The 24,072-nt window shown below is 44.7% G+C and overlaps 1 protein-coding gene across 12 annotated transcripts in view; it reads left to right on the plus strand.

The window, feature by feature from the left end:
• Positions 1-24,072, plus strand: part of DAAM2 (dishevelled associated activator of morphogenesis 2) — a 151,283-nt gene that overhangs the window by 22,070 nt on the left and 105,141 nt on the right. For 4 of the 12 annotated variants that reach the window (XM_035295555.3, XM_035295557.3, XM_035295558.3 and 1 more), the window contains exon 1: positions 10,845-10,936. Coding sequence is in view for 3 of the 12 variants with exons in the window: in XM_054253950.2 (XP_054109925.1) it covers positions 9,267-9,357 (91 nt within the window). In the remaining 9 variants the exon portion in view is untranslated. Of the gene's footprint in view, positions 1-9,128; positions 9,358-10,844; positions 11,637-24,072 lie in introns of those variants that run through there. The other 8 variants (XM_078369095.1, XM_054253950.2, XM_035295554.3 and 5 more) reach the window with 4 other exon arrangements.

A 24,072-nucleotide genomic window follows, 5' to 3' on the forward strand; every position in this document is an offset into this window, starting at 1 on the left:
TCAAGCAATTCTCCTGCCTCAGCCTCCCAAGTAGCTGGGACTACAGGCGTGTGCCACCACACCCAGCTGAGTTTTGTATTTTTAGTAGAGTCGAAGTTTCACCATGTTGGCCAGGATGGTCTCGATGTCTTGACCTCGTGATCTGCCTGCCTCGGCCTCCCAAAGTGCAGGGATTACAGGCGTGAGCCACCACACAGTTTTGTTTTTAATATTCAAACTTTTATTTATAAGATTGACTTTCTAAGGGTCATCCTTCTGTCTGCCTAGTATAGTGGTCAGCCAATAATTTGACTTAGTCACAAGGTAGAACACCAAAATGTTCCATTATTCTTACCCAAGGTTTAGCAGTTTTTAAAGTATAAATACTCCTCAGATTGTTATATGCATTTGATTGATTTCCAGAGTGCTGAAATGGTTGTTTTTGTCAAATATATCTAGATTAATAGTTGCTCTGGGGAGATAAGCTTTGTTGATCTCCTTACCTGAGTTATAGCTAAAAGTTCTTCCTTCCACAGGAAAGTAGTTACTTGACTGGTACAGTTATAAAATGGCTTTATTAGACTTTTTCTCCTGTGAGCTCTTTGGTGGGTTCTTGAGAGCCTATTCAGTTGGGCCTTTCTAACTGAAGCTTTTATAACACTGGCTGTGTATTCTCTTCCTTCATCTGCTTCTTTCTTACTTGGGTGGGTTTTTCAATGGTCCACTTCACACTAACTCTCAACATCATGTCTCATAATTTTTTCAGGTAGTCCTTTTGGAAAAGATCTTGAAAACAGCTCCTGGCTCACTTTCTCTTCATGTGGCCCACATATGGTCCTCAGGAAATGTGCATTAATCCTTGTCCTGGCAAGCTCAAGGAGTACCAGCCTTCCCAACAAAGCAACTACTCTTTTTTAATTCACCACCAAATCAATTCACCATCTGTGTCTCTTGTCTTCTAGATTTCCAGGCTGCAGTCCAACATTGTCCATAATTTCCAACTTTAGGGAGCACTTAGTGAGGTCTTTGAGTCATCCCCCTGAAACTCTCCTCACTGCAGGAATAGGGAAAAAATTCAGTACAGTTCTCTCAAAGAAATCCTCCTCATAACATTCTTTCTCAATCCCCACACTTCCAATTCTTTTTATAAACTCCTTGTAGGAAGATATTTTTGGAGGCATAAAACTGGTTCCCCCCAAATATTTTCTTTTGAAAATCTGCTTCTTACTCTGAAACATTATTTTAGAATTTCTTATCTATTGTATCTTGATGCCCCATTAAAAATTCCAATTTGGCGTTCTATTACACTTGTGTTTATTTTTAGAGACTTCTTCTGGTCCCTTTCAGACTAAACACTGTTTCTTAAAGCTATGGGATGTTCATAGATATTAGTGAAAAATGGGACCTATGAAAAAATAACTTTGGCAATAAATACTGTGTTAAGCAAAGGTAGGCAGATCTCTTTTGTTGCAGGAATTTTCAGCTTTCTTCAACATGTTAATATGAACTGTGAAGTTACAAGTAGGGTATGCAGAACATAGATTTTATCAAAGTTATTTGACCCTGAGGAACCCTGCCCTATCTTTCTTGAAAACCGTTTCAAAGGATTGGCATTCTGCAGGAGATATTTTGGAAATACTAGCCTGAAAGTTATCAGTGGAAAGGAAGGGTATCTTCTTCTTCACCCAGAAAACTCGCCTAAGGGAGGCGACATGTTATTGCCCTTCACCTACTCCTAACCATGGGAATTCTGAAAGTTTCATGTGTTTTTATTGTTTTAAAAAAACCTGATCGTGGTAGAGCTTAATGGTGTAGTCCTTTCACTAGACTATGAATTCCTTGAGGATAGGATCCCTATCTTATTCATCTTGCATCTCTAAGGCATTTCAAAGTACCTGGCACCTAGCAGGACTGAATGAGCGAAGGCATTAGTGGAGGGTTCCTTTACTTCTTTTTTAAAGAAAGTAAGAAAGGTCTCTACACTGGGGTCCCAAACCACAGACATGCAATAGTCAGACAAACCTATTGGGTGCTTATGAAACCTCCCAGTTTGTAAAATCTGTGCTTATGAATATTCGGTATACAGAAGAATGTGTATGCAAATTAAATGTACAAATGTCCTGTGCTCCTTCCAACCAGGGTGAGTTTTCTCTTCTTTATATCTGTGAGTGTTTATATCTGACTGTATACACATAGCTAGAGAGACGAGTTGCTAAGAACTCTCTGAAAGAAATGAATGGGATAAAACAGATTGTCAAGTTACTGAGTGGTAATTAAGAACAGATTCTTAACATCATCATTGTACCATTTTTAAGATATTTTCCTTTAAAAGACAAAACCACTGAATGATGAAATGTGTTATGCTTCTTCTGATGGCCCAGAGTCTTTGTTCAGTTGCACACACATGTACGTGCCAGTCCAAAGTCACACATCTTGAACATTGTAAACAGTCTCAAACTATTTCTCAATGGATAGAAGTGTGTGTGTATGTGTGTATGTATGTGTGTGTGTGTCCCCCATCTTCACTTCCAATATAGATCACTCAGGGAAGCGTCTTTCTTTTAAGCATTCCAAAATATAATTTTACCCTGAAGCTAACTGGAATACTTGGCCCTGAGCATTATTTTTCAAAGGATTTTTAGCTACTGAAAATGGGGATATAATGGAAGTTTGTATGTGATCATGACTGTGCAAGTACCCGGGCTCCAGAAATAACAAAAGTGGTGGTGGCTACTAGCAGGAATGGCCTTTGCAGACTGGGGACCTTGTTCTTCAATCACAGATTGTCTGGCAGGAGATGGTCGGAAAAGAATTCCACCCCATTTCCCACCCACTCTGGCACTCTACTCACTGTGTGTTAGTCCCTCAATTTGGCCAGGTGTGGTGCACTGGGCCAGAGTTGCCTTGCTGGCCTTTGAGGGAGGCCACATACCAGATTAGACATACCCGTGGCCTGCCTCTCTGTGGGGGTGGAGGTCCGCCGCCACTATGTCCCAGAATTGTGTGTCTTGTGGTTAAACACTTGGGGTTTTGACGTAGGCGAGGCAGCAGAGCCGACCCTCAAGGCTGCTGCAAACAACCTGAGAAGGCGTCTCAAAAATGCAGTCCTGCTCTTTGGGAGGAGATGGCCTTTATTGGGGCAATTTTCTGATTGCTGCCTATTTGCTGTGGTCCTGTCTGAGCAAAAGAATGGAGAAAAGTGTGTGTGTGTGTGTGTGTGTGTGTGTGTGTGTGTGTGTCCCATTTTCACCTCCAATATAGATCACCCAGTGAAACTTCTTTCTTTTAAATATTCCAAAATATAATTTTACCCTGAAGCTAACTGGAATACTTGGCCCTGAGCAAGTATTTGGGGGAGATTTCTTAACTCCAGGCAAAGAGGATTGCAGAGAGCTGGATGCCAAGAACCTGTATATTAATGTTAAATACATTCTTAATATTAACTAACAGAGGAGCCGTGTGTGTTGGGTGGAGGGAGTGGGTATAGAGGTAGGAAACAGGGCAAAGAGAAGAAAAGGAATCTAAGAATCGTGGCCATGTGAAGGTATACATATTCTGCAATTTAAACCTTACTCTAGCACCAAGGGATGGATCCTTCTCTTAGTCTGAATTTTGCAGAGAAGTGAAATGATGCTCTTCCTTACAAGAGCCAGAGCTGGAATTAGAAACCAGGTTTTTCTAATGCCATATTCTGGGGTCATTTCTACCACATAACAATGAGGACCTAACATATCTTCAAGTTGTTGTGACATGCAGTTCATGTCCTGTTGATAGGTACTCACTTTCAGGAAGAAATTGAGGTAACCATGGGCTTTTTCTCTCTTTAGCTGTATCTTGGAAGTTACTGTGAGATAATAGAAGTCCAGGAGTCCTGTCCTGAGCAATGGAGATCGTATCTATTACTAGAAGTGACAAAAGCAGGATAGGTCCAGGATCAGGCTCATGATCAAAACACCTGATGTGTGATGTGTCTGTGTAGAATGGGGTCCCGTTCAGGATAAGTTGCTTCTGCCTTCTAGGTATTAACAGCACACCTGATACTAGAGTTTGACACCTCCCTGAACAGAGTTTAAGGGCCAGCAGATTGATATTGACCACAGTAAGTGGTGGGATGAAAAAGACTTTGAAATTTTGAGGCATCCTTTTCCTTCCTAGTTTCAGAAGAACTTACTGAGGTAGAGACCGTCAATTTATTTTGCTTAATTTGACCTTTACAACAATCCTTTAGGGTGGAGTAATCTTCATCCCATGTTGCTGTTGAAGAACACTGTATTTGTTAGGATTCTCCTACTAACAGGAGATTCAGCGAAACAACCAACAGGATGTAGTATGTGAATATTGAGAGAGAGAGACTGAATTTAAAGAATTGGCTTATGTAATTACAGAGGCCTGGTGAGTCTAAAATCTGCAGGCTGGAGACCCAGGGAAGCATTGCAGTTAGAGTCCTAAGGCAGTCTGCTGACTTAGTTCCCTCTTGGGAGTGGGGCTCAGTCTTTGTTCTGCTAAGACCTTCAGTTGATTGCATGAAGCCTACTTACATTATGGAAGGTGATCAGCTTTATTTAAAGTCCACCAATTTAAATACTAATCTCATCCAAAACCACCTTCACAGAAATAACCAGAATGATGCTTGATCAAATATCTGGGCACTGTGGCACAGCCAAGTTGACACATGAAGTTAACCATCACGAAAACTAGGCTTGAGAAAGTTCCCTGCCATGCTGAGGTCACACAGCAGGGAGAGGCGGGGCTGGGGATTTAACCAAGGTCTTTGGTTACAACACTTGCGTACTCTCCACCATCTGCTATTGTCCACAACAGTACATCAGAGGAAGGTATATGTTATTTGTGGAGCGTCACGTATTTATTAGGTGACATATTCACGGGGCCTTGATTTATTCTTCAGAAAGTTCTACTATAAGGACACATGCACACGAATGTTCATTGCAGCACTGTTTACAATAGCAAAGACCTGGAATCAACCCAAATGCCCACTGATGATAGACTGGATTGGGAAAATGTGGCACATATACACCATGGAATATTATGCAGCAATCAGAAATGATGAGTTTGTGTCGTTTGTAGGGACATGGATGAATCTGGAGAACATCATTCTCAGCAAACTGACACAAGAACAGAAAATCAGACACCGCATATTCTCACTCATAGGCGGGTGATGAAAAATGAGAACACATGGACACAGGGAGGGGAGTACTAAACACTGGGGTCTATTGGGGGGAAAAGGGGAGGGCCAGTGGGAGGGGGTGGGGAGGGATAGCCTGGGGAGAAATGCCAAATGTGGGTGAAGGGGAGAAAGGAAGCAAAACACACTGCCATGTGTGTACCTATGCAACTGTCTTGCATGTTCTGCACATGTACCCCAAAACCTAAAATGCAATATAAAATTAAAAAAAAAAAAAAAAAAAAGAAAGTCTTCACTGAGTGCTCATGCAGTAATAGACTAGAAGTCTACCCCTGGAGAGTGAGCAAGTGACTTTTGTGAAGCCTGCTTCTCACTATGACAGGCTGGGTCTTGGAAGTATATAGCGAGCTTTGGAAGCCAGGCCAACTGTAATGTGCTATTTGAGAATCCTTCATCAAGCAGGTACAATTTCCAGATGAGTTGTGTGCTACAAAGAGCCTCACTGTATGTTCTGGGAACATTCCTAGAATATGCAGGTGAAAAAGGATGAAACCTCTTTCTTGGAGATCTTGAGAATAGGGAAGACCCCTACAGTAGGGCCTTGTGAGTGACAGGGCTGGGGGTAGGGAGGGAATCAGATGATCTTCGAGCAGGCCCTCCTACATCATGGACTCTTCAGGGCTCGCCAACCTCAAAAACAGCCTCAGCACTGAGATCCACATATTTTATGCATTTCTCTTGCTCCTCTTCTCAACAGACCTAATTAAGAATGCCTGGGGGCCAGGCGCAATGACTCACACCTGTAATCCCAGACATTTGCCCTCTCAAATTGGGAGGATTGCTTGAGACCAGGAGTTTGAGATTAGCTTGGGAAATATAGCAAGTCTCCATCTCTAAAAAGGAAAGATTTTAGCAAAGCCTAGTGGCATGCACCTGTAGTCCCAGCTACTGAGAAGGCTGAGATGGGAAAATCCCTTGAGCCCAGGAGTTTGAGGCTATAATGAGCTATCGTTGTGCCACTGCATTCCAGCCTGGGTGACAGAGAGAGACCCTGCCTCCAAAAAAAAAGGAACACCTGGGCAAGGATGGAGAGACTTCCCTCTCCCAGACTTAGAATGTTTGATCCTCACCCTCACTTTCCTTGTTCCTGTCCTTGACATGCCCCCTACCTGCCACCTCTGAGTCTCTGACCCTATCTTTTTTGTTGTTTATTTATTTATTTTTTGAATCGGAGTCTCCTTCTTTCGCCCAGGCTGGAGTGCATGGGTGTGATCTCGGCTCACTGCAACCTCTGCCTCCCAGGCTCAAGTGATTCTCCTGCTTCAGCCTTCCCAGTAGCTGAGATTATAGGTGCATGCCACCATTCCTGGCTAATTTTTGTATTATTAGTAGTAGTAGAAACAGAGTTTCACCATGTTGGTTAGTCTGGTCTCTAACGCCGGACCTCAAGTGATCCGCCCACATTGGCCTCCCAAAGTGCTGGGATTATGGGCCTGAGCCACTGTCCCTGGCCTGGTTTGTTTTTGAGACAGGATCTTGCTATGTCACCCCAGCTGGAGTGCAGTGGCATGACCACGGCTCACTGCAACCTCTGTCTGGCCCTATCTTTAATTCTCTGACTCTCTCTTTTATCCAGTCTCATCTTTAATTTTATCCTTTCTCTCGCTTTGCCTGAAATAAAGTTACCCAGTATCAATTTCATAGACAGGTTCTCACAGGCACTGCACGAAAAAGGAGTTAACAAGGATATTCTATTTCTCATTCAGTTTGCCACTTCATTTCTATTTGGTCTGCTGCTGCTAACATCTATCAATTCCACTACATTTTCTTATAACCATGAACAGTTAGATTGGCCTGTGATTTCCAAGTGAGGATGGTTACACCATAGTTCCTCATACTAGAAAGGAGTCATCGGAGGACTCTCTTATGCCTTAGTAATTTTCCTGCATCCTTTTGTCACAATAATTGTTAACAATGGATACCATTTATTTATTACTTGCCATAGGCTGGGAAATGTAGACAATAAATAGTTGGAAAAGAGGGATTAAAGTTGAGAGGAAAATGGTTGGATATAAATTTGAATGTAGAGATAATGGCTGAATTTCCCAGACAGTTATTAAGCCTGTGGTGGAATTCACAAGAAAGAATGAGGTCTCAAGGGGAGGGTCTGTGACACTCAGAAAAAGGATGGCTGCTGACAGAGCCCTGGGGAACACTGAGACCCTGGGGGAACAAGAGGACCCAGAAAATGAAATTTCACAAAAGAAGTTATACCGATAGGGAGATGTCCATGAGAGATGGGAGCCCTTCAAGAAACAGGTGGTCTAAGCATTTCAAAGGGTGTGAGAATGAAGAATGATGAGACTGGATTCATCTAAAAGACGTGACCTTAGAAAGAATGACTGCAGGGATTCGGGGCAGGATGTCAGAGGGTAGCTGGAGAAGCCAAGGGTGAAGGGAGACAGTGGACTGGGCTTAATTGTGAGTGGACTATGGCACTTTCCAGTTCTGGAATTTACTTGCAATGTCTTTCATCTTGGTTAAATAGAACTCATACTGATGTAGAAGGAATGACGATTCTTCATTGGATGTTTTGGTTGTGTTATTAAAGATGTTGCAGAAACTACATAGAATTGGAATAAGAGGAACTAGGTTGCTGTCTAAACTCACTTATTTGCTGACTGTGTGATCTTTGGCAGGACACTAATCAGATGTCTTTTTTTAAATCCAAAAATGGTTTAAGGTGATAATTCCCAAAGTTATGAGGATCGGAGGAGATACATGTGAATGGGCTTTGGAAACCATAAAGAACTATGCTCTTCTTGTTCTTTTTTTGAGACAGAATCTTGCTCTGTAGCCTAGGTTGGAGTGCAGTAGCATGATCTCAGCTCACTGCAACCTCCTCCTCCCGGGTTCAAGTGATTCTCCTGCCTCAGCCTCCTGAGTAGCTGGGATTACAGTCATGCACCACCATGCCCGGCTAATATTTTGTATTTTTAGTAGAAATGGGGTTTCACCGTGTTGGCCAGGCTGGTCTCAAACTCCTGAACTCAGACGATCTGCCCGCCTCTGCCTCCCAAAGTGTTGGGATTACAGGCGTGAGTCACAGTGCCTGTCCAAGAATTATGCTTTGATCTGCAGTAAAAACAAAAAAAGGCTGGGTGCGGGGGTCAGGGGGAGTGGATCACGAGGTCAAGAGATTGAGACCATCTTGACCAACATGGTGAAAGCCCAGCTTTACTAAAAATACAAAAATTAGCCACATGTGGTGGTGCGTGCTGGTAGAACCAGCCAGTCTAGAGGCTGAGGCAGGAGAATCGCTTGAATCCAGGAGGCGAAGGTTGCAGTGAGCCAAGATCGTGCTACTCTACTCCAGCCTGGCAACAGAGCAAGACTCCATCTCAAACAAACAAACAAAACCAAACAAGGAAATTTAAAAAAAGAATTATGCTAAAGTGCAAGGCATCATGCTAAAAATTATTATCATATCTGTAAGCCAATGCTCAGTAATTATCCAGTATATTTAGGTGGATTGATGAAGAGCATAGTAGGTTAAGATTTATATTTGGCCATAAATAATAGAAAACTCAATTACAATAACTTAAACACATAGGGGTTTGTTTTTCTTACCTAACAAAAAGTCAGAGGAAGGTATAGCCACTTATGGATGGTGTCTAGGACCTTGGCTCCTTTTAGCTTTCTGCCCCACTGCCCTTAAGAGAGTGGCTTTTGTTCTCAAGGTAGCAAGATGGATACTACATCTCAAGGCTTCATCTCAATCCTCCAGGAGAGAAGAAATGGGGAAGGAAGATTAGAGAATGTAAAGTGGAATGTTATACGAATCTGACCTTCTCTTAAAGTGTGTTTGTGTAAGCCATCCTCTGTCTTCTGCATTCCAGTCTCTGGTCAGAACTGGGTCTCATAGCAATTGCAAGCTACTATGGGGTCTGGGATGGCGAATATTGTAGATTTCTAGCTTCTTTATATTCTTCTTTTGTATTTTTAGTAGAAATGGGGTTCCACCATGTTAGCCAGGCTGGTCTCCAACTCCTGACCTCAAATGATCCACCCACTTCGGCCTCCCAAAGTGCTGGGATTACACTCATGAGCAAAGCGAGAAAGGCAAGAGAGAAGGAGTTTGTCAATGGCTTCTGGAAACCAATTTGCAGCGTCTACTGAAGGACAGAGCTCATCGTACCAGTGGAGCCTTGATATGAGAGAGCGGATGGAAGGAGGTAAGAGTGGGGTATTATGCTGGGGAGAGCAACCCCGCAGTGACCAAACAGCAGCTCTCTACTGCAGGGTCCTCAGTGGCTTGGATCAAAACAGTGTGGTTGGCCCCTACTGAGAGGCTCAACCTTAAGACTTGGCTGCTTCTGGCAATCAGCTCTAACCAGCTGCTGCCAAAGAGGTAAACATGGAATTCCAAGTCCTTGAGTCCCTGCTGCACTCTAACTGGTTAAAATACACCCCTACCTCTACCCCGTTTGGACTAATGAAAAGTTCACTATAGTTGTGTTTTAATGATGATTTGCAGTTATCCGTGCCCCTTCCCATTCACAGTGCGATGAATACCTAAATACTTACATTGTCTAACCATGTAAGTATTTTGCATCTCATGTGTATCATTTTAAGTTAATTCTCCAATCCTTGGGAACCATGAAGGATAACGCATTACATTCTCTCTTTTTTTTCCCCTCTGGAAGGATGGTCCTTAAACCAAGCCATTTCCCTAAGCCCCTTAGGCCAGGTTGGAAAAACAGATGACCACTGACCCAGAACGACCACTGAACACCCAGAAAACCCTATACGGGTCCTCACCCAGTGAGGTCACCATTTGCTTGCAGAGGGAGCTAGGGGAAATAGGAAACAGAGATCAAATACTGCCCGTGAGGGTATCGCCAATCCCAGAGACGACAATTGCTCTTGACCAAAGCAATCTCTAGCTCAGTCAAGGAGACAGACCACAATCACATTTTTTAAAAAACTAAAAGCAAAGTTTAAAAGTATGAATAAGAGCTATTGTAAACTGCTCAAACTATGCATATAAGCAATGAAATAAGATGAATTGACTGGCTCTGAGTTGGAAAAGCTATACAGAGGCATGGAGTGTGGAACATAATTTAATAAAAATAAACTTAAAAAAATATATATAGACATATGCACTCCCAAAAAAGAAATGGAAAAGTTGTTAGGGCGTGAACCAGGGCTCCTAATTGGCTGTTCTGTTGTGCCTGATTTCACTCCAGTCTTGCCCAGCACCCCTCTGGGACACACTGTCCAGTGCAGGGACACTTTGGGGAGGGACAGGAGATTCCCTGGCACCGGGACCTCCACCTCCAAGCCAGCCTCAGACCAGGCCTTTTCCCGTGGCCCAGAGGAGGAGCGAGGGAGAATCCCGCTGCCCAGGTGGCCACTTTTGCCTCCTTGACCCTTCCATGTTTCCAAAACAGAGCCCCCCCCCCCAAGGCTCTCTGCCAAAGTGGGGAATAGCTACCCTCATTGTGCGCCTCGCCCTGCGGAGGCGCCCTCCCCCCACGCCTCCGTTCGGTCTGAAAGTGTGAAAATTACAAATCCCAAGAAACTGCAATCAGAACTCTACCTAGGGAAAATTCAGAGTATCCTTGCCATAAATATCCCACTCCAAGACGCCTGACGTCAGAGCGGGGCGGGCGGACCGGCGCGAGGCCGGGCCTGGAGGGGCGGCAGCCGCGGCTTCTCCGGGATAGCGCGGAGCACGCAGAAGCGAGCGGAGCGCGGGCGGCGGCGCCGGACTTCGGGCTGCGGGAGCGCGGGCGCCCTGGGGTCCTCGGAGTAAGTGCGGCCGGCCCTGGCGCTCCCCGCTGGGGGGTCGGGGCCGCGGGGGGCCTCTCCGCCGGGCTCCCACTCTTCTCTCCCCTCTGCTTTCTTTAGCAAGCCCCGCCGCGGGGCTTGGGGAGGCTGCGGCTCCGCAGGCTGGCGGTTTTGTTTCTCCAAAGTCTTTGCAGGAGCCGCCGACCCCGGAGTGGGCTCCCAGGGCCGCTGTGTGTGTTTGTGTGTGTGTGTGTATGGGTGGGATTGCGTGTGTCTCTGTACCGGCACATCTGGACGTAGGAAATGTCTTTGGAAAACTTTAAAAAAAAATTTTTTTTTTTTTTTTTTTTGCGGCTTTGAAACTGGATTCCTGGTTGTCACAAGTGGACAAACACTGAAGCTGTACCCCCCAAAACTGACAAGTTTTTGGTGATGGCTTTTCCGGGTTCGGCTTCAACCTTCGCTTGGCTGGGCTGAAGTCTTTACAAGCCCCCAGCTCCCACTTGCAGGCCTGGCCTCTGGCCAGCGGGCAGGGCAGCCGTGAGTTTCTTGTTCTCAGTGGCAGTGGGACCTGGGCTGGGGGAAGGAGCATCCCAGGAAAGGGGTCCCCGGACTCCGGAGCTCTCAGCACCTGTGGTCGCAACCCAACCTCAGGCCCTGACCTTACCAGGTGTTGGGACTCTGGCTTAACCAGGGAAGGAGGGACCTGGTCTGGCGGCAGGTAATTTTGTGAAGAGGATGAGAAGGACGAGGGGGAGGTGGTGGTGGCGGCCAGGACGCTGTGGCCCTGTGTCCAGCCGCACCTTGGGAGCTGGATGGATGTTTCTGCCACATGGCCACGGTGAGGTCCATGCCAGGTTCTCTGGGAGTGCCGCGTGTGGTGCCCCAAACAAGATGCAAGCTCCTAACATAAAGAGACGTGTCTGAGCTGTGGGGTGGAGGAAGGGGGGCGGTGGGGGAGAGGGAAAGAGATTTTTATCAAAATTGAACACAGATTGCTGAGGTCTGGGCTTGATTTAACTCTTCTCTCGCTGCCTCGGCCACTTCTCCACAGTTTTGGAGTGGATTTGGAACGTCTCTCCGAGGCTGGGAAGGAAAATCACACCTCTCCAGGAAAGAGTCTCCATAGGTTTTCCTTGATGCTCACATGGGAATGAGAGCAGCTTCCCATCTTTAAAAAGTTCAAAGCCTTGTGTTTTCCCCCTTCTGAGTTTGGTGTCAGTTTCTTGAGTTTCTTTGCAAAGTCAACTGAAGCAGGAGATGGATTTTCCCTAGGGCCTAGGGCGGAAAGTGTGCTCTGCTGAGAGTACGGAGAAAAGGAACGGTGGGGCTGTATGGGTCGTCAGCCCTGAGTAGCACAGTGCCAGGCACTGCCTGTCAATAGCTGGGTTCCACAAACCAGTGACTACAGACAGCCTGAATTTTCAGCTTTGCTCTAGCCAGGTCTCTGGTTTTGTATTTTGCAGTAGAGCCAACCTACGATGTTTGGGTGGGAGGGAGACTACTGGACTCTCCCTATGTCCTAAAAGAATGAGAGAATGAAGGGACAGGGAGGAAATCTGGATGTAAAAACAGCCCCAAACACAGGAAGTTAAGATTCGGGAAGGATTTTAGAAATGATAGAAATTGACCCCCAGGGAAGCTTCATAAAAGATGGAGCAGGCAGCAGTGTCAGAAACAGACTCATTTAACCTCAGGAGTACATTGTCAACTAAAGTGTAATGAAGAAGGAGGGCAGTGTAAACAAAGGTGCGTGTAAACAGGAGTGACAGGTCCCCATGAGATGCACATGCCTGCCTGTGTTTACACATACATGACTGTGTGGGGATAGCCACAGCTTCACGCATGGGTGGAAAAATGGTCCATTTCTTCATCTGTGCTGGGAGCTCTGTCTAACCCCCATTTCTTCCTTTATGCAAACAACTGTGCTATTATTGTCTTGCTCCCTGGTAGTTGCAAACTCTGGCTCCTAACTCCCAGCTGAGTTTTCAGAGCCTTTCCTTCAGCGCCTTGGATGCTGAGGGAATACTCGTGCCCCCATCAGGACAAAAAGAGGAGAGAACATTCTCCTGGACATTAGAACTTAGAGACTCAAGTCTCAAGAAGGTGGAGGTTGTGTGGGCAGGGCCAATAGGAAGGCCTGTGAATGATTTTGCTTTTGGTGGGTGTGGGGGAAGTTGAGATGCTGCTGCTTGCTGTGAGAATGTGTTCTCTCCCCAGTCGTCTTTCCTAGACCTCTGTCTCCAAAGTTTTTGAGGGAAAGCAGGTTAAACTCCTCATTACTGAATAGCCTTGGATCCAGGGGTAAAGAATGGAGATAAAGGTTAAGTACAGGTAGTAGGGAAGGCATAGAGATAATGAAGGATGAGGCTTGCTTCTTTGATTTTAGTGGGGCCAATGGAAGTCCCAAGTTTAAATGTTCTCATTCATTTCTATTATTTAAAAATAGAAAACTAAATATCCAGGGTTCAGAAGGGACCCCTCAGAGAAGGATTCCCAGAAATACTCTTATCCCAGCATACAACTCCTCAGGGAGAGGTAGGGGGCAAGAACTGGGCTTTCAGCTCTTTCTACATGTGGGGTTTCTCCAGGGATCAGTGGAGTCCTGATGCTTTTGGGCTTGCACTAGGAGACATTTCTCCAGCATCAGAGCTGGGACAAATTCTCAGGCCATGGATGCCCAGACTGACATTGAAGCCTTCTCATGGCTTATTCTATCAGTTCAATCTTCTGGCCAGCTCTTTGGTCATCTTTGAGATTAGATTAATTAGATGGGATGCATTCTGAGGCATCCTTGAAGGTCCAAAGGGCAAACACAGCTGGCAGAAAGAACAAGTTAGAGGATGTCCTTGGCTTTGATAGCAGATGACCCTCTAGATCTCAACAGCCGGAGACTCTGTGTCAAGGATTCTGTGTCATTCAGCCCTGGACTTCAGAGGCAGCCTGACACAGTGGAAGCAGTGCAGATTTCCGATCAGCTGCCTGGAGAGAGAACTGTGACCTATATATGAATTAGTAACCTGGGCTACATGACTTATTGCTTCTGAGCTTCAGCTTCCTCATCTGTAAAATGAGGATAGTATTTATCTCCCCAGGTTATAAGTGTGCATAAACAACATTTATGCACAAGGACTAAGAACAGAGCTCAAAATGTTGTAGACCCATAATAAAGGGAATGCTGTATTTTTATTTTTCTGTTTTTCAGCCATCAGGAGCTAGTATTGCTTGGAAAGAACCTGTCCCCAAATCTAGCTACATATTTTCCACGATTGAAGGCTAGTGGGTGGAGTTTCTAGGGCTCTGGTCACCTTTACTTCCTCCCTCTAGAAAAGATGACCAGTGAAGATTTTCTATGAGCATGCCTGGTCCATTATCCTGAGGGAGGAGGAACCAGGCATCCTGGATGTTTGGCTTAGAAATCACTCTTGTATTTGTGCTCTCTAGGGAGGGAGAAGGACAGAAGCACAGGTTGTTTATGTATGGTGGGGAGGGGAAAGGTAGGGAGGCGGGGGTAGGGCAGGAGAGTCAAGGACCAGTTGAGCCTTGAAGGGTAAGTGTGAGGTCAGAGAGCAGCTAGGCAGCCACTTCTTGTCAAGGGTGCTCAGGTCAGAGTAATGGGAGAACCTGATGGGTTGTAAAGAATGAAAGCTTTAGCCATGGTAAACATCTCCAGTGGGTACGGGGTGGGAGGCTGCCCCCTGAACCCTGATTGATACATTATCCAAGGGAGTGACTACTCCAAAGGAAAAAAGGAGCATCTGATGTGAGAGAGCAGCTGCAGCTCCTCTTGGATCATTCCAAACCTTCTAAGTTATCCTTCAAGCTGACATTTAAGACTTTGAAGATCACATTTGTTTTCGTTTTGTTCAAGCTCCCTCTTTAACCATGGCCTGGGATGACTTTTTAGCTTTTAAGAGGCTCAACCAGTGGCCAACTTCTCTTGTGATGGCCCGGAGTGGGGGTCAGTGAATTCCTCACTCCTGGCAGCATCTATTTCTCCAACTCTCTCCACATTTTTTGGGGTTTTTTTTTGTTTGTTTCATTATGAGGCTCTAAAACTGCACAGTCAAGATGCTGTGGGGGGAGGAAATAAGTGCCTGTTCTTGGAACCCGTGCAGCATTATGTGGCACTGGCCAAGGCTTATCAGACTATGGCTATTAATAGGTGTTGTGGGTTTCTTTCTGGGTTCCCCCTTCCAAAAAAAACAAAGAAAACAAAAAACAAAAGAACCTGGAGAAAATGAACTTTAGGCAGTTTGGTGTCTCTTTCAATCCTGGCCAATTGAATTATTTGTGGTACATCCTATGGTTCCAAGGAAGAGCTTTAGATTCAAGCGGACAGATTGAGTTCTGGCACCACCAGGTCACAGGCTTTCTAACCTCTCTGAGTCTTCTATATCTGTTAAATGAGAACAATAACTGTTCTCATTTCCCAGGGTTGTTCTGAAGATGAAATGGAATGATACATGGGAAGAAGCTAGCAGACTGCTCGGTAAAATGTTAATGCCATTTCCCTCTCCAGTTCTAAGTCCATGAAAGTACATGGGTTCAGACATTTGTCCGCAAGCCAAAGAAAAGAAGCCACTTATTCAAGGATTAACAACTGTGCTCAGAGGTCAGATATCTCAGCCTGGAGATGGAGACCCTTTATTCAAAAATGGGGCACAGAACAGTGTTCCCCATGCCAAGCAAATGGCAGCCCCATGTGACCCTCTGCTGGAATAAAGGAAAGGCCACCAGCTCACTCACCCATGAATTTGGGCTATTTAGTGAGCTCTCCATAGAACTCATTTAAAAAATCTCAAACACTGTCCTGAGAATCAAGGTCAAAACTGAGGACAGAAATCATTGAGGCAGTACCTAACATTAAAATCTAATAATGTCACGATGACAGCAGTACTTTAAATTTATATAACATTGTACCATTTGAAAGGTACCTTGTCTCATTTAAACATCATTGACAATCCTATGAGATTGGTATTAACCACATGTCAAAGCCCAAATTCTGAGGACTTAAAAACGTATTTCACACATTAAGCAGAATAAACAGAAAGCAGGTCTCAATCCTGGCTGTGCATTAGAATCACATGGGGGAGCTTGTAAAAGTATCAATACTTGAGCCCACCCCAGACCAATTTAATTACACTCCCTGGGATTGGAACCTAGGCGTCCATAGTTCTATAAGCTTCCCAGGTGAACTGAAGTCTAATTTGAGAATCAGTAATCTAAGAGAAGAGTGAAAAGCGTTAGGACCCAGAGTACCAGACATGGGAAAAAGAAACAGCCAAGAATTTGGTAGGATTTAAGCCCTATGATGGTGAGGACTTTGTTCTCCCTGTATCCCTGGAGCCTAGGACAGTGCCAGCTACAAGGTAGGTGCTCAGTAAACACTGGCTAGATGAAAAAAATGAACAAAATAGCATGGGTTAGAAGTTGCCAGTTTCAACAGTCAAATCCAGCCTGTCACCTTGTTTTATAGATACAGTTTTACTGGAAGACAGCCATGTTCATTCATTTGTATTTTGCCTATGGCTGCTTTCATGCTGCAATGACAGTCGAGCAGATGTGACAGAGACTGCATGGCCTATACAGCTGAAAACATTTACCATCTACCATTTTACAGAAGAGGTTTGCTGGTTTCTGCTCTGGATCCCAGACATGAACAGAGCAAGTATAGTAACTTAGGGAAGGTCATTATCGCATGATCATTGAGAATATGAGCTCTAGAATCAGATAAGCTTATGTATAATTCCTGGAACACTTATCTATTAAAAGAGCTTGCAAATTATTTCACCTCTCTGATTCTCAGTTTTCTCATCTGAAAAGTGGGGATGAAAATAAAATGGCACCTCCCTCTAGGATGATTGTGAGGGTTGTCAGCCCCTGGCTGAGAGTAACATTAGCTATAACTGTGGTGGTTGCTGTAGTTACTAGCAGTCAGCCACATAGAGAACTAACTAAAGTCAAAATCTAAATCCAGTATCACAAGGTAGATCAAGGGATGTGGTAGGAAAAAATAAGCAGTCAGTAAGCTTGTGTGATGAAGAAATACTAATGTGAGATTTCTGAGATAAAAGGTGTACTTTTAAGACAGTTAAGGGTTAACTGCAGTTTTATTGCACCAAATCTATTCTCAAGAACAGTGCACCTCTATACCCTTCTTCATAGTTCTTTTTACCCGGAAATCTTTGCCTCAATCCTGGTCTTCCTGATCTACTCAGCCTCCAAGGCCTGCTCAGGTGTCCCCATTTTTCTCAAATTCCCTCTGCAAGACTCATTCCAACCCTCTTTTCCTCCATACTCTCATGAACCTGGTACACAATTCTGTCATCACATTTAACACTACATTACTATTGAGGAAGGACCAAGTCTCCATCATGCTTTCTACGTGTTTGCAGCTCATAAAAGTCAAATTGCATTGTAGAATTGATGCCTGGAAGCCAAGGCAATCATGTCTGAGTTTGAGGAATGAGTAGGACTTGCCCAGGTGTGATGGGCTTGCAGGAGCTAATCTCCATAACCAGAGGGACAAGAGCTACCCAGGTTATAGACCATGTGGATGCTTTGTTTCTCATTCCTCTAGTCTTTCGTGGCTCCTGCCCTCCGGGACACTTTTAGGGGGTAGCCAGGGACAGGGAAAAATGGAAGAAACTTAAAACTAACCCTTTGATTTCTTGTCAGCAGATGTGGTGAAAAGTAGGGTTTTGGCTTCTCTGGGCTTTTCATGGATATGTGCCAAGATAACTGGAAGTTGGTTTGGTATGTGCCAAGAGAATTGGGATTTGGCTCTTTCATTAGCACCGTAATGGAAGCATGGCCACAAATAACAGCAAACAAATAATGCAGTTTTCTGCGTGACTACAGAATGTGTTACGTAGGTTTCATAGATTTTAGTGGCAGACTTATTTTGGTGGCAGATATATGTTGTGTGTGAAATAATGTAAAAATGAACTTCTATTCTGATGGTAAAGGGGAGGACACAGAAAACTCTTTACCTTGGTTAAATATTTCTTTTGATCACCCCCAAATTAACACTTGGGCACTGCCTCCTGATAGAGGAAGGAGGCGAGGCAATGAAATACTATTTATCTATAGGCTCCAGTATGCTCGTGACACTAGGCAAGGCATTTAAAAAAATATATTCTTTATTTGATTTTTCCATATTATGAAGGTAGTTCTCTCTTGCTTAAGCAAGTGAATTAATATCATGCAAAGATATATGAAGACAAGTAGAAATGTATCCACCCCCATCTACACCCTGGTAATTAATGTTAATAGCCTAGTAATATGTCTGGCTGTAACTTTTCATCTGTCCCTACAAATACCTACTGGTGTATATAGAGCATGGAGGAGTCTTGCTTGAGTATTTTTCACTGAAAGTGAATCTCACTGTACATATTACTCTGTAGCATACTTTTCTTCCCCTTGACCATTTGTCAAGGTCATCCCTACACTGGATGTAACTCATTTTTATTTTTTCTGACTTCTTTATGCCTAGACTTACACAGTTTACATATTTGGGATCACATTATTCTTGCTGAGGTGTTCATTTTGTCATCAATCAGGTGTTAAACGTGGTTTCATTCTGGATGATCACTAGTTTGGGTCCCTGAGCTGCCAGATCAAGCATCGTCCATCACCCAGGAAAGCTTTGCTTTGGCTCTCAGGCTGTGTGATGGATGTACACAGCCTGCTGACCACCCTGGAGTGTGACTACATGATGTGTGTTGCCTCCTTGTGTCTGCTGGGCCTGGGGTAGCTATCAAGCATCAGGCCCTTATGGCTGCCCTCCCTGCTCTTCAGAGTTAGGCTTGCCTCCTTGGAGCTCCTTAATTACTGACTATGCAGGAAACATAGCAAGCTGATCAATGAGATTGGAGAACTGTTTTGATAGAGCAAATCTATAATGGTCAGGCATGTGGGCCCTGCACTCAAATTGCCTGGCTGGGTCCACATCCCTGTGTAGGGGACACCGAGCTGTGCTCTCTGACCAGTCCCTTGAGGACTGAGTCCCCAGCTGCACGGAGTGCTGACCATGGGTAGTCTCCTTGGAATAACCCTGGCTAAAGAGACTTGCTGTGTTAGGCACTCCTGCCCATGCTTCTCTCCTAGCTCACCCTGAAGCCAATGATGGGTGGGGGGAGCTGTGACTGCCTGGCCCCTCTGTCCCAATGTGTGACAATTATCAAGGGTGTCCCAGCTTCAGGGCTCCCCGTGGGGTTGGCTAAAGCCTTAGCTGAAGCTACATCCCAGTTCCATTTCTCCCTCTGTCCAGTGCTGCCCCCAACCTGCCCTCCTGTCCTGAGGCCTTGACTCCAGGAGCCCTTCCTAACAAGCCTGCTGCCCTTGTACTCTAACCCAGAGTCTGCCTCCCAAGAAGAAACCCTACCTACTTTGTCATTTAATAACTTGCCCAGTAAGTTATGAACCTTGTCTGGGCTTCAGTTTTCTTATCTGTAAATTGGAAATGTTACAGGTTTCCTTCCTCATAGGGTTGTTGAGACTGTTAAATGGGGAGATGCATGTTAAGTCCCTGGCACAGTATCTGGAAAAATGCTACAAGTTTTAGCAATTTCACATGAAATTGTTTTGGCAGAGTCCATTATTTTCTAGGTAGTTGTTGGTAGCTATGTCAGAATATGAAAAAGTACATTTCTCCCCCGTGCTTTATTTTGTGTGCTTTTTAGGTGACCCTCAACTGATTTCTCTACAAATAGACTTGTGTCAACACTGGGCAGACCGAGTGAATGTCTTGACTTTTATTGCCAAATTTGCTTTTGTTCCCCAACCTCATGCTAATCTGAGGGGTGTGGATGTTTCTGGGTGGAAGCATAATCAGATGGCCTTGTTGTCCACCTGCCTGGAGACGAAGGGCTAGACAAGTTGACCTTTGGGAATTCCTCTCTACCTCACCTGTGTTTCTGCAGTATGAAGGGGGTGCTCACAAGGGACCCCGCTGGCCCACTGGGAACCGCCATCCTGTCTGGGTGCTTGCTTGTGTCATGCCTGCATGTTTCTCCGCCAAATCTGATTCCTCCTGGTGGGTGTTTGTTTCTTGCTCCTTTGTCCCAAGCACAGGCGGTCTTTGGTGCTCTGCTTTGAACATTCCGCCTTTTAGGTTATGTACACTCATTGTCCATCCCAAATGCCAAAGCAAAGCTTGCCTGTGTGATGAAGGCTTGATCTGCCAGACTCCAGGATCCAGACTCACAGCTCATGTCTGATCACATTCTCAGGGGTCAGTGTCAACACTCCCTTGTTTCCTCCCAGAAACCACCGCCCCCCAAGCCTCAAGTTCCCTTGACCAGGGCAGAGAGGGGAGAAAGTGATTCCAGGTCAGTGGGGAGATACGTCAATATTTTCACAGTGCCAGAGCCAGCTTTGAAGTTATTTTGAAACAAATTCAGTTTCTGTGGACTTTGCGCTGCAGAAGGATCAAGCCATTATAACTCTCTATTTCTTTTGTAATCTCTGTCAGTGTATTAATCAGACTGTTCCCCACCAGGAAGCATTGCACTAGCAGCTGGCCAGAGATAAGAGTTAGTAACTTCTCGGCCCTTCCAAGTCACAAAGTCTGTAAGTTACCATCCCCACTGTCCTGAACAGATGTAGTGTTATTGATGCCCATGGCTGCCTAAATGGAAGCTGAGGCTGACAGCTGATAAGCAGACCAGGTTTCTCAACTGTTAGAGGCAGCATAAGGCTGTTTCAGAGCACAGGCCCTGGATTCAGATGGCCTCAGTTCCGATTCTGGCTCCACTTCTTGCTAGCTGTGCGACCTTGCACCAGTTCCTTTATTTCTCTGTGCCTTAGTTTCCTCATCCGCAAAGTAGATTGTTTTGGAGGTAAAGTTAATACCTTAGTTGGTTTAAAAAAAAAGAAGAAGAAAAAAAAAGTCCTTGAAATCATGTCTGGCACATAGCAAGACCTAAGAAATGTTAGTGATGATGAAGATGATGATGATGGTAGTGGTGGTGAAGACAGTGAAGAACACAACCACATCTCATTAGCTCTTTCCCTGGCTTCCTGCACAGTGTCTGGCGCAGAGGTGGGGCTCAACAAATCTTTATTAAATGATACATCCCACTGCCTTTTGCCAAGTGTCTACTGCCTACCTAGTCTACTCAACTCTCTACCAAAGAAAGAAATATACTCTCCATTAAAACATTTTAACTTTTTATTGAAGCCCAACATAAATCATAAAAAGTACACAATTTTTGAGAATGTAGCGCAAGAGATTTCCACAAACTAAACATCCTTCCAGTACTCCAGCCCTGCCCAAGAAGCCCCCTTGTGCTGTTCTCTGTTACTACCCTTCCATAATCCTGACTTCTAACCATAGATCAGTTTTTCCTTTTCTTGCACTTCATATAAATGGAATCATGCAGTGGGTGTTTATTTGTGTCTGGTTTCATTTGCTCACCGTATGTCACCGTGTACGTCATTCTCGTTGCATGGTAGTCCACTATGTGCATGTAACACACTTCATTTTTCCATTCTTCTGTTGATGTGCATTTGGGTGGTTTCCAAGTCTGGGGGTATTGTGAGTAGCCTCACTGTGAACATTTGTGCACTTTTAGGTGAACACATGAATGCATTTCTCTTGGTATGTTCCTGGGAGAATTGCTAGAACATCCGGAATGAGTATGTCCCGCTTCGGGAGGTATGGCCCAAGTTTTATGAAGGAGTTGTGCCATGTTTTGCATATTCTTGACAGATGAAAAAGCTGTTCCAACTCAGTAGTGCAGAGGCTTGACAGTGATATATGGGGGTTCCTGAGACATTCACAGCTCCCATGCTCTATCTGAGAGTTCATATGTTCTAGAAAGTCTGCTGGGGTAGGCAGTCCTCTAAGAACCAGGCACTGTGTCAGGTGTTTTCACTTACTATTTCACCAAATCCTCAGCAATCCCATGAGATGGGGATTATCACTCTCTTTTTACAGATGAAGAGACTGAGGCTCAGATGAGGAAACTTGAATAGCTTGCCTAAGACATTAGAGGCAGAAACTGTCAAGGTCAGGATATAAAACAGGATGCCTGAGTCTGAAGCTCATGCATAGTGGATCCCACGGTGAGTCGCTTTGGCTTCAATGCTAACTCTGGAAGGAAACACAAACACAGACTTGGGGGCTGTCTTCCTAGAACCTGTGCAGGCTGTGGGTGGGGGGCTATGAGGAGAAGCCCTGTAAAGAGGAGCAGACATAAGCAACTCAATGACCTTGGGGAGCCAAATCGTTTTCCTGCCCAGGGGCTGCTGGAGAATCATGAATTTCCTGGAAGGCAAAGGCAACCATATAATTTACTTTCTAAACCAGGACTCTCAAGAGTGAAAGGGGATTAACTGGATGGGACACTGTGGGGAATAGTCACAGACTGAGACTGTCCTGGGCAGCCTGGGATGATGCTCGCCCTCTGGAAGTCTGAGTGGGCATTGCTGTCCTGGTCAGTGGGGCTGTGCAGGTTATTTTTTAACTCTTTCAGAGCACTGTATTTCTGGAGTTTGCCCTGATGTGGTATCCTCCCCAGCCTCCTCTGTTTATGGTAGAGCCTGGCTTTTTTCTTCTCTCCACACCATTTCCTGTTCAAATGGGGCTCTGACAAGGTGAGCTTCCTTTCTCAGAGTCAGTTGCTATGGAGCCTCTTCTGTTAACAGATTTGATACTCCTAGAAGGCTAGGACTGTGCCTAAGTCACTGCGGTGTTTACAGTGTCTGGTGGCAGACACAGAGTTAGCACTCAGGGGAAACTTGTTGACTGTATATATCAGTTACCCATGTGTGTATTCATTTACTCATTCATAGTCCATAAGTAAGAGCTTGGTTTAAATTCTTTTCTTTTTTTTCTGAGCTGACGCCTATTCCACTGGTCCAGAAAGGGAGATGTGTGTGTGTGTGTGTGTGTGTGTGTGTGTGTGTGTTTATGCATGCACACATACACATGTAAAGGACAAAGAATAAAAGGGATCAACTTAATTAGTAACAAAAGATGTGGTGTCATGGGACTTGATGTCAGGACTTAGGTTTGAATTCCAGCCTTCCTCTAATTAGCTGCACCGCCTTAGATCAGCATCTGAGCATTTCTGAGCCTCAGTTTTAGTCATGCGTGAAATGGAAATGACAGAAATACTGGTGGTACCAGCCTAAAGTGAGTCTGAATGGTATAAAGTATATGAAAAGTGCTTGGCACGCTGCAGGGTGCTGTATAAGTATTATTTGTTAATGCTTGTGGTCATTCAACAAGTATCTGGGCAGCTGCCTGGTGTGAGACACTGTGTGCTGCTGAGTCAGGTGTTGTGAAGTGAATTCTGGTGAGCAAAATTCCCTCCCACCTCCAGAGCTCCCGTCTGTTAAAGCGAGGTGACTACATATGAGGCAGACCGCTATGACTGGGAACTTTTATTAATAGGAAAGGAATCAGCAAATTCCTCAAGGCCTTAAGGATTTGATGTGGGTTTCCACGATAGGATGCAAAGGATAATTAATTTCTTATTAAGCCTACAGTTGCATTTTCACCAGAACAACAGCAAGAGGCATCTAAGGGCTTATGTGTTTCTGGCAAGAGCTTTGGTATAGCACAGTGATTTCTAGTGCAGATCCCAGGAGTCAAACTAGAGGGATCTAAATTCAAATTTCACCACTTGCTAGGGGTGTAGTCTTGGAAACTGAGTCTCAGTTTCCTCGTCTGTAAAATGGTGATGGTAATGATACCTACTCCCAAATGAGGATAAAATTAATATATGTAAAGTACTTAGAACAGTGCCTGGAACAGAGTATGTACTCCATAAGTATGTATTATTATTTGCCACATAATTTTCTTCCCATTGGAATGCTAGGTAGTATATACTACGTGGTGCTGCTGCACCACATGGATGAGGAAAGATCATTTTGAGTTGGAGTAGGTAAGGGAAGGTCTCCTGAGAAAGAAGTATCCTAAGATATGTTAAAGATATCTTTTATATCCTGAACAAGACTGGCTTGTTTATTTCTATCATTATACTGTTCTTAAAGCTTAGAGAAAATTCAATGTGGAAGAATTTCCTTGCCTCAAGACACATAAATCAAATGCCTCCTGAAACTTTGGTGAATAACATGTAGTCCCCACTCTCATGCATTCCCAAACTAGTTGATCTGTTTTGCCACCATCCTTGTGCCAGGGA

This window comes from Callithrix jacchus, chromosome 4 (genome assembly GCF_049354715.1).
Source record: "Callithrix jacchus isolate 240 chromosome 4, calJac240_pri, whole genome shotgun sequence".
Taxonomy (NCBI): Eukaryota; Metazoa; Chordata; class Mammalia; order Primates; family Cebidae; genus Callithrix; species Callithrix jacchus.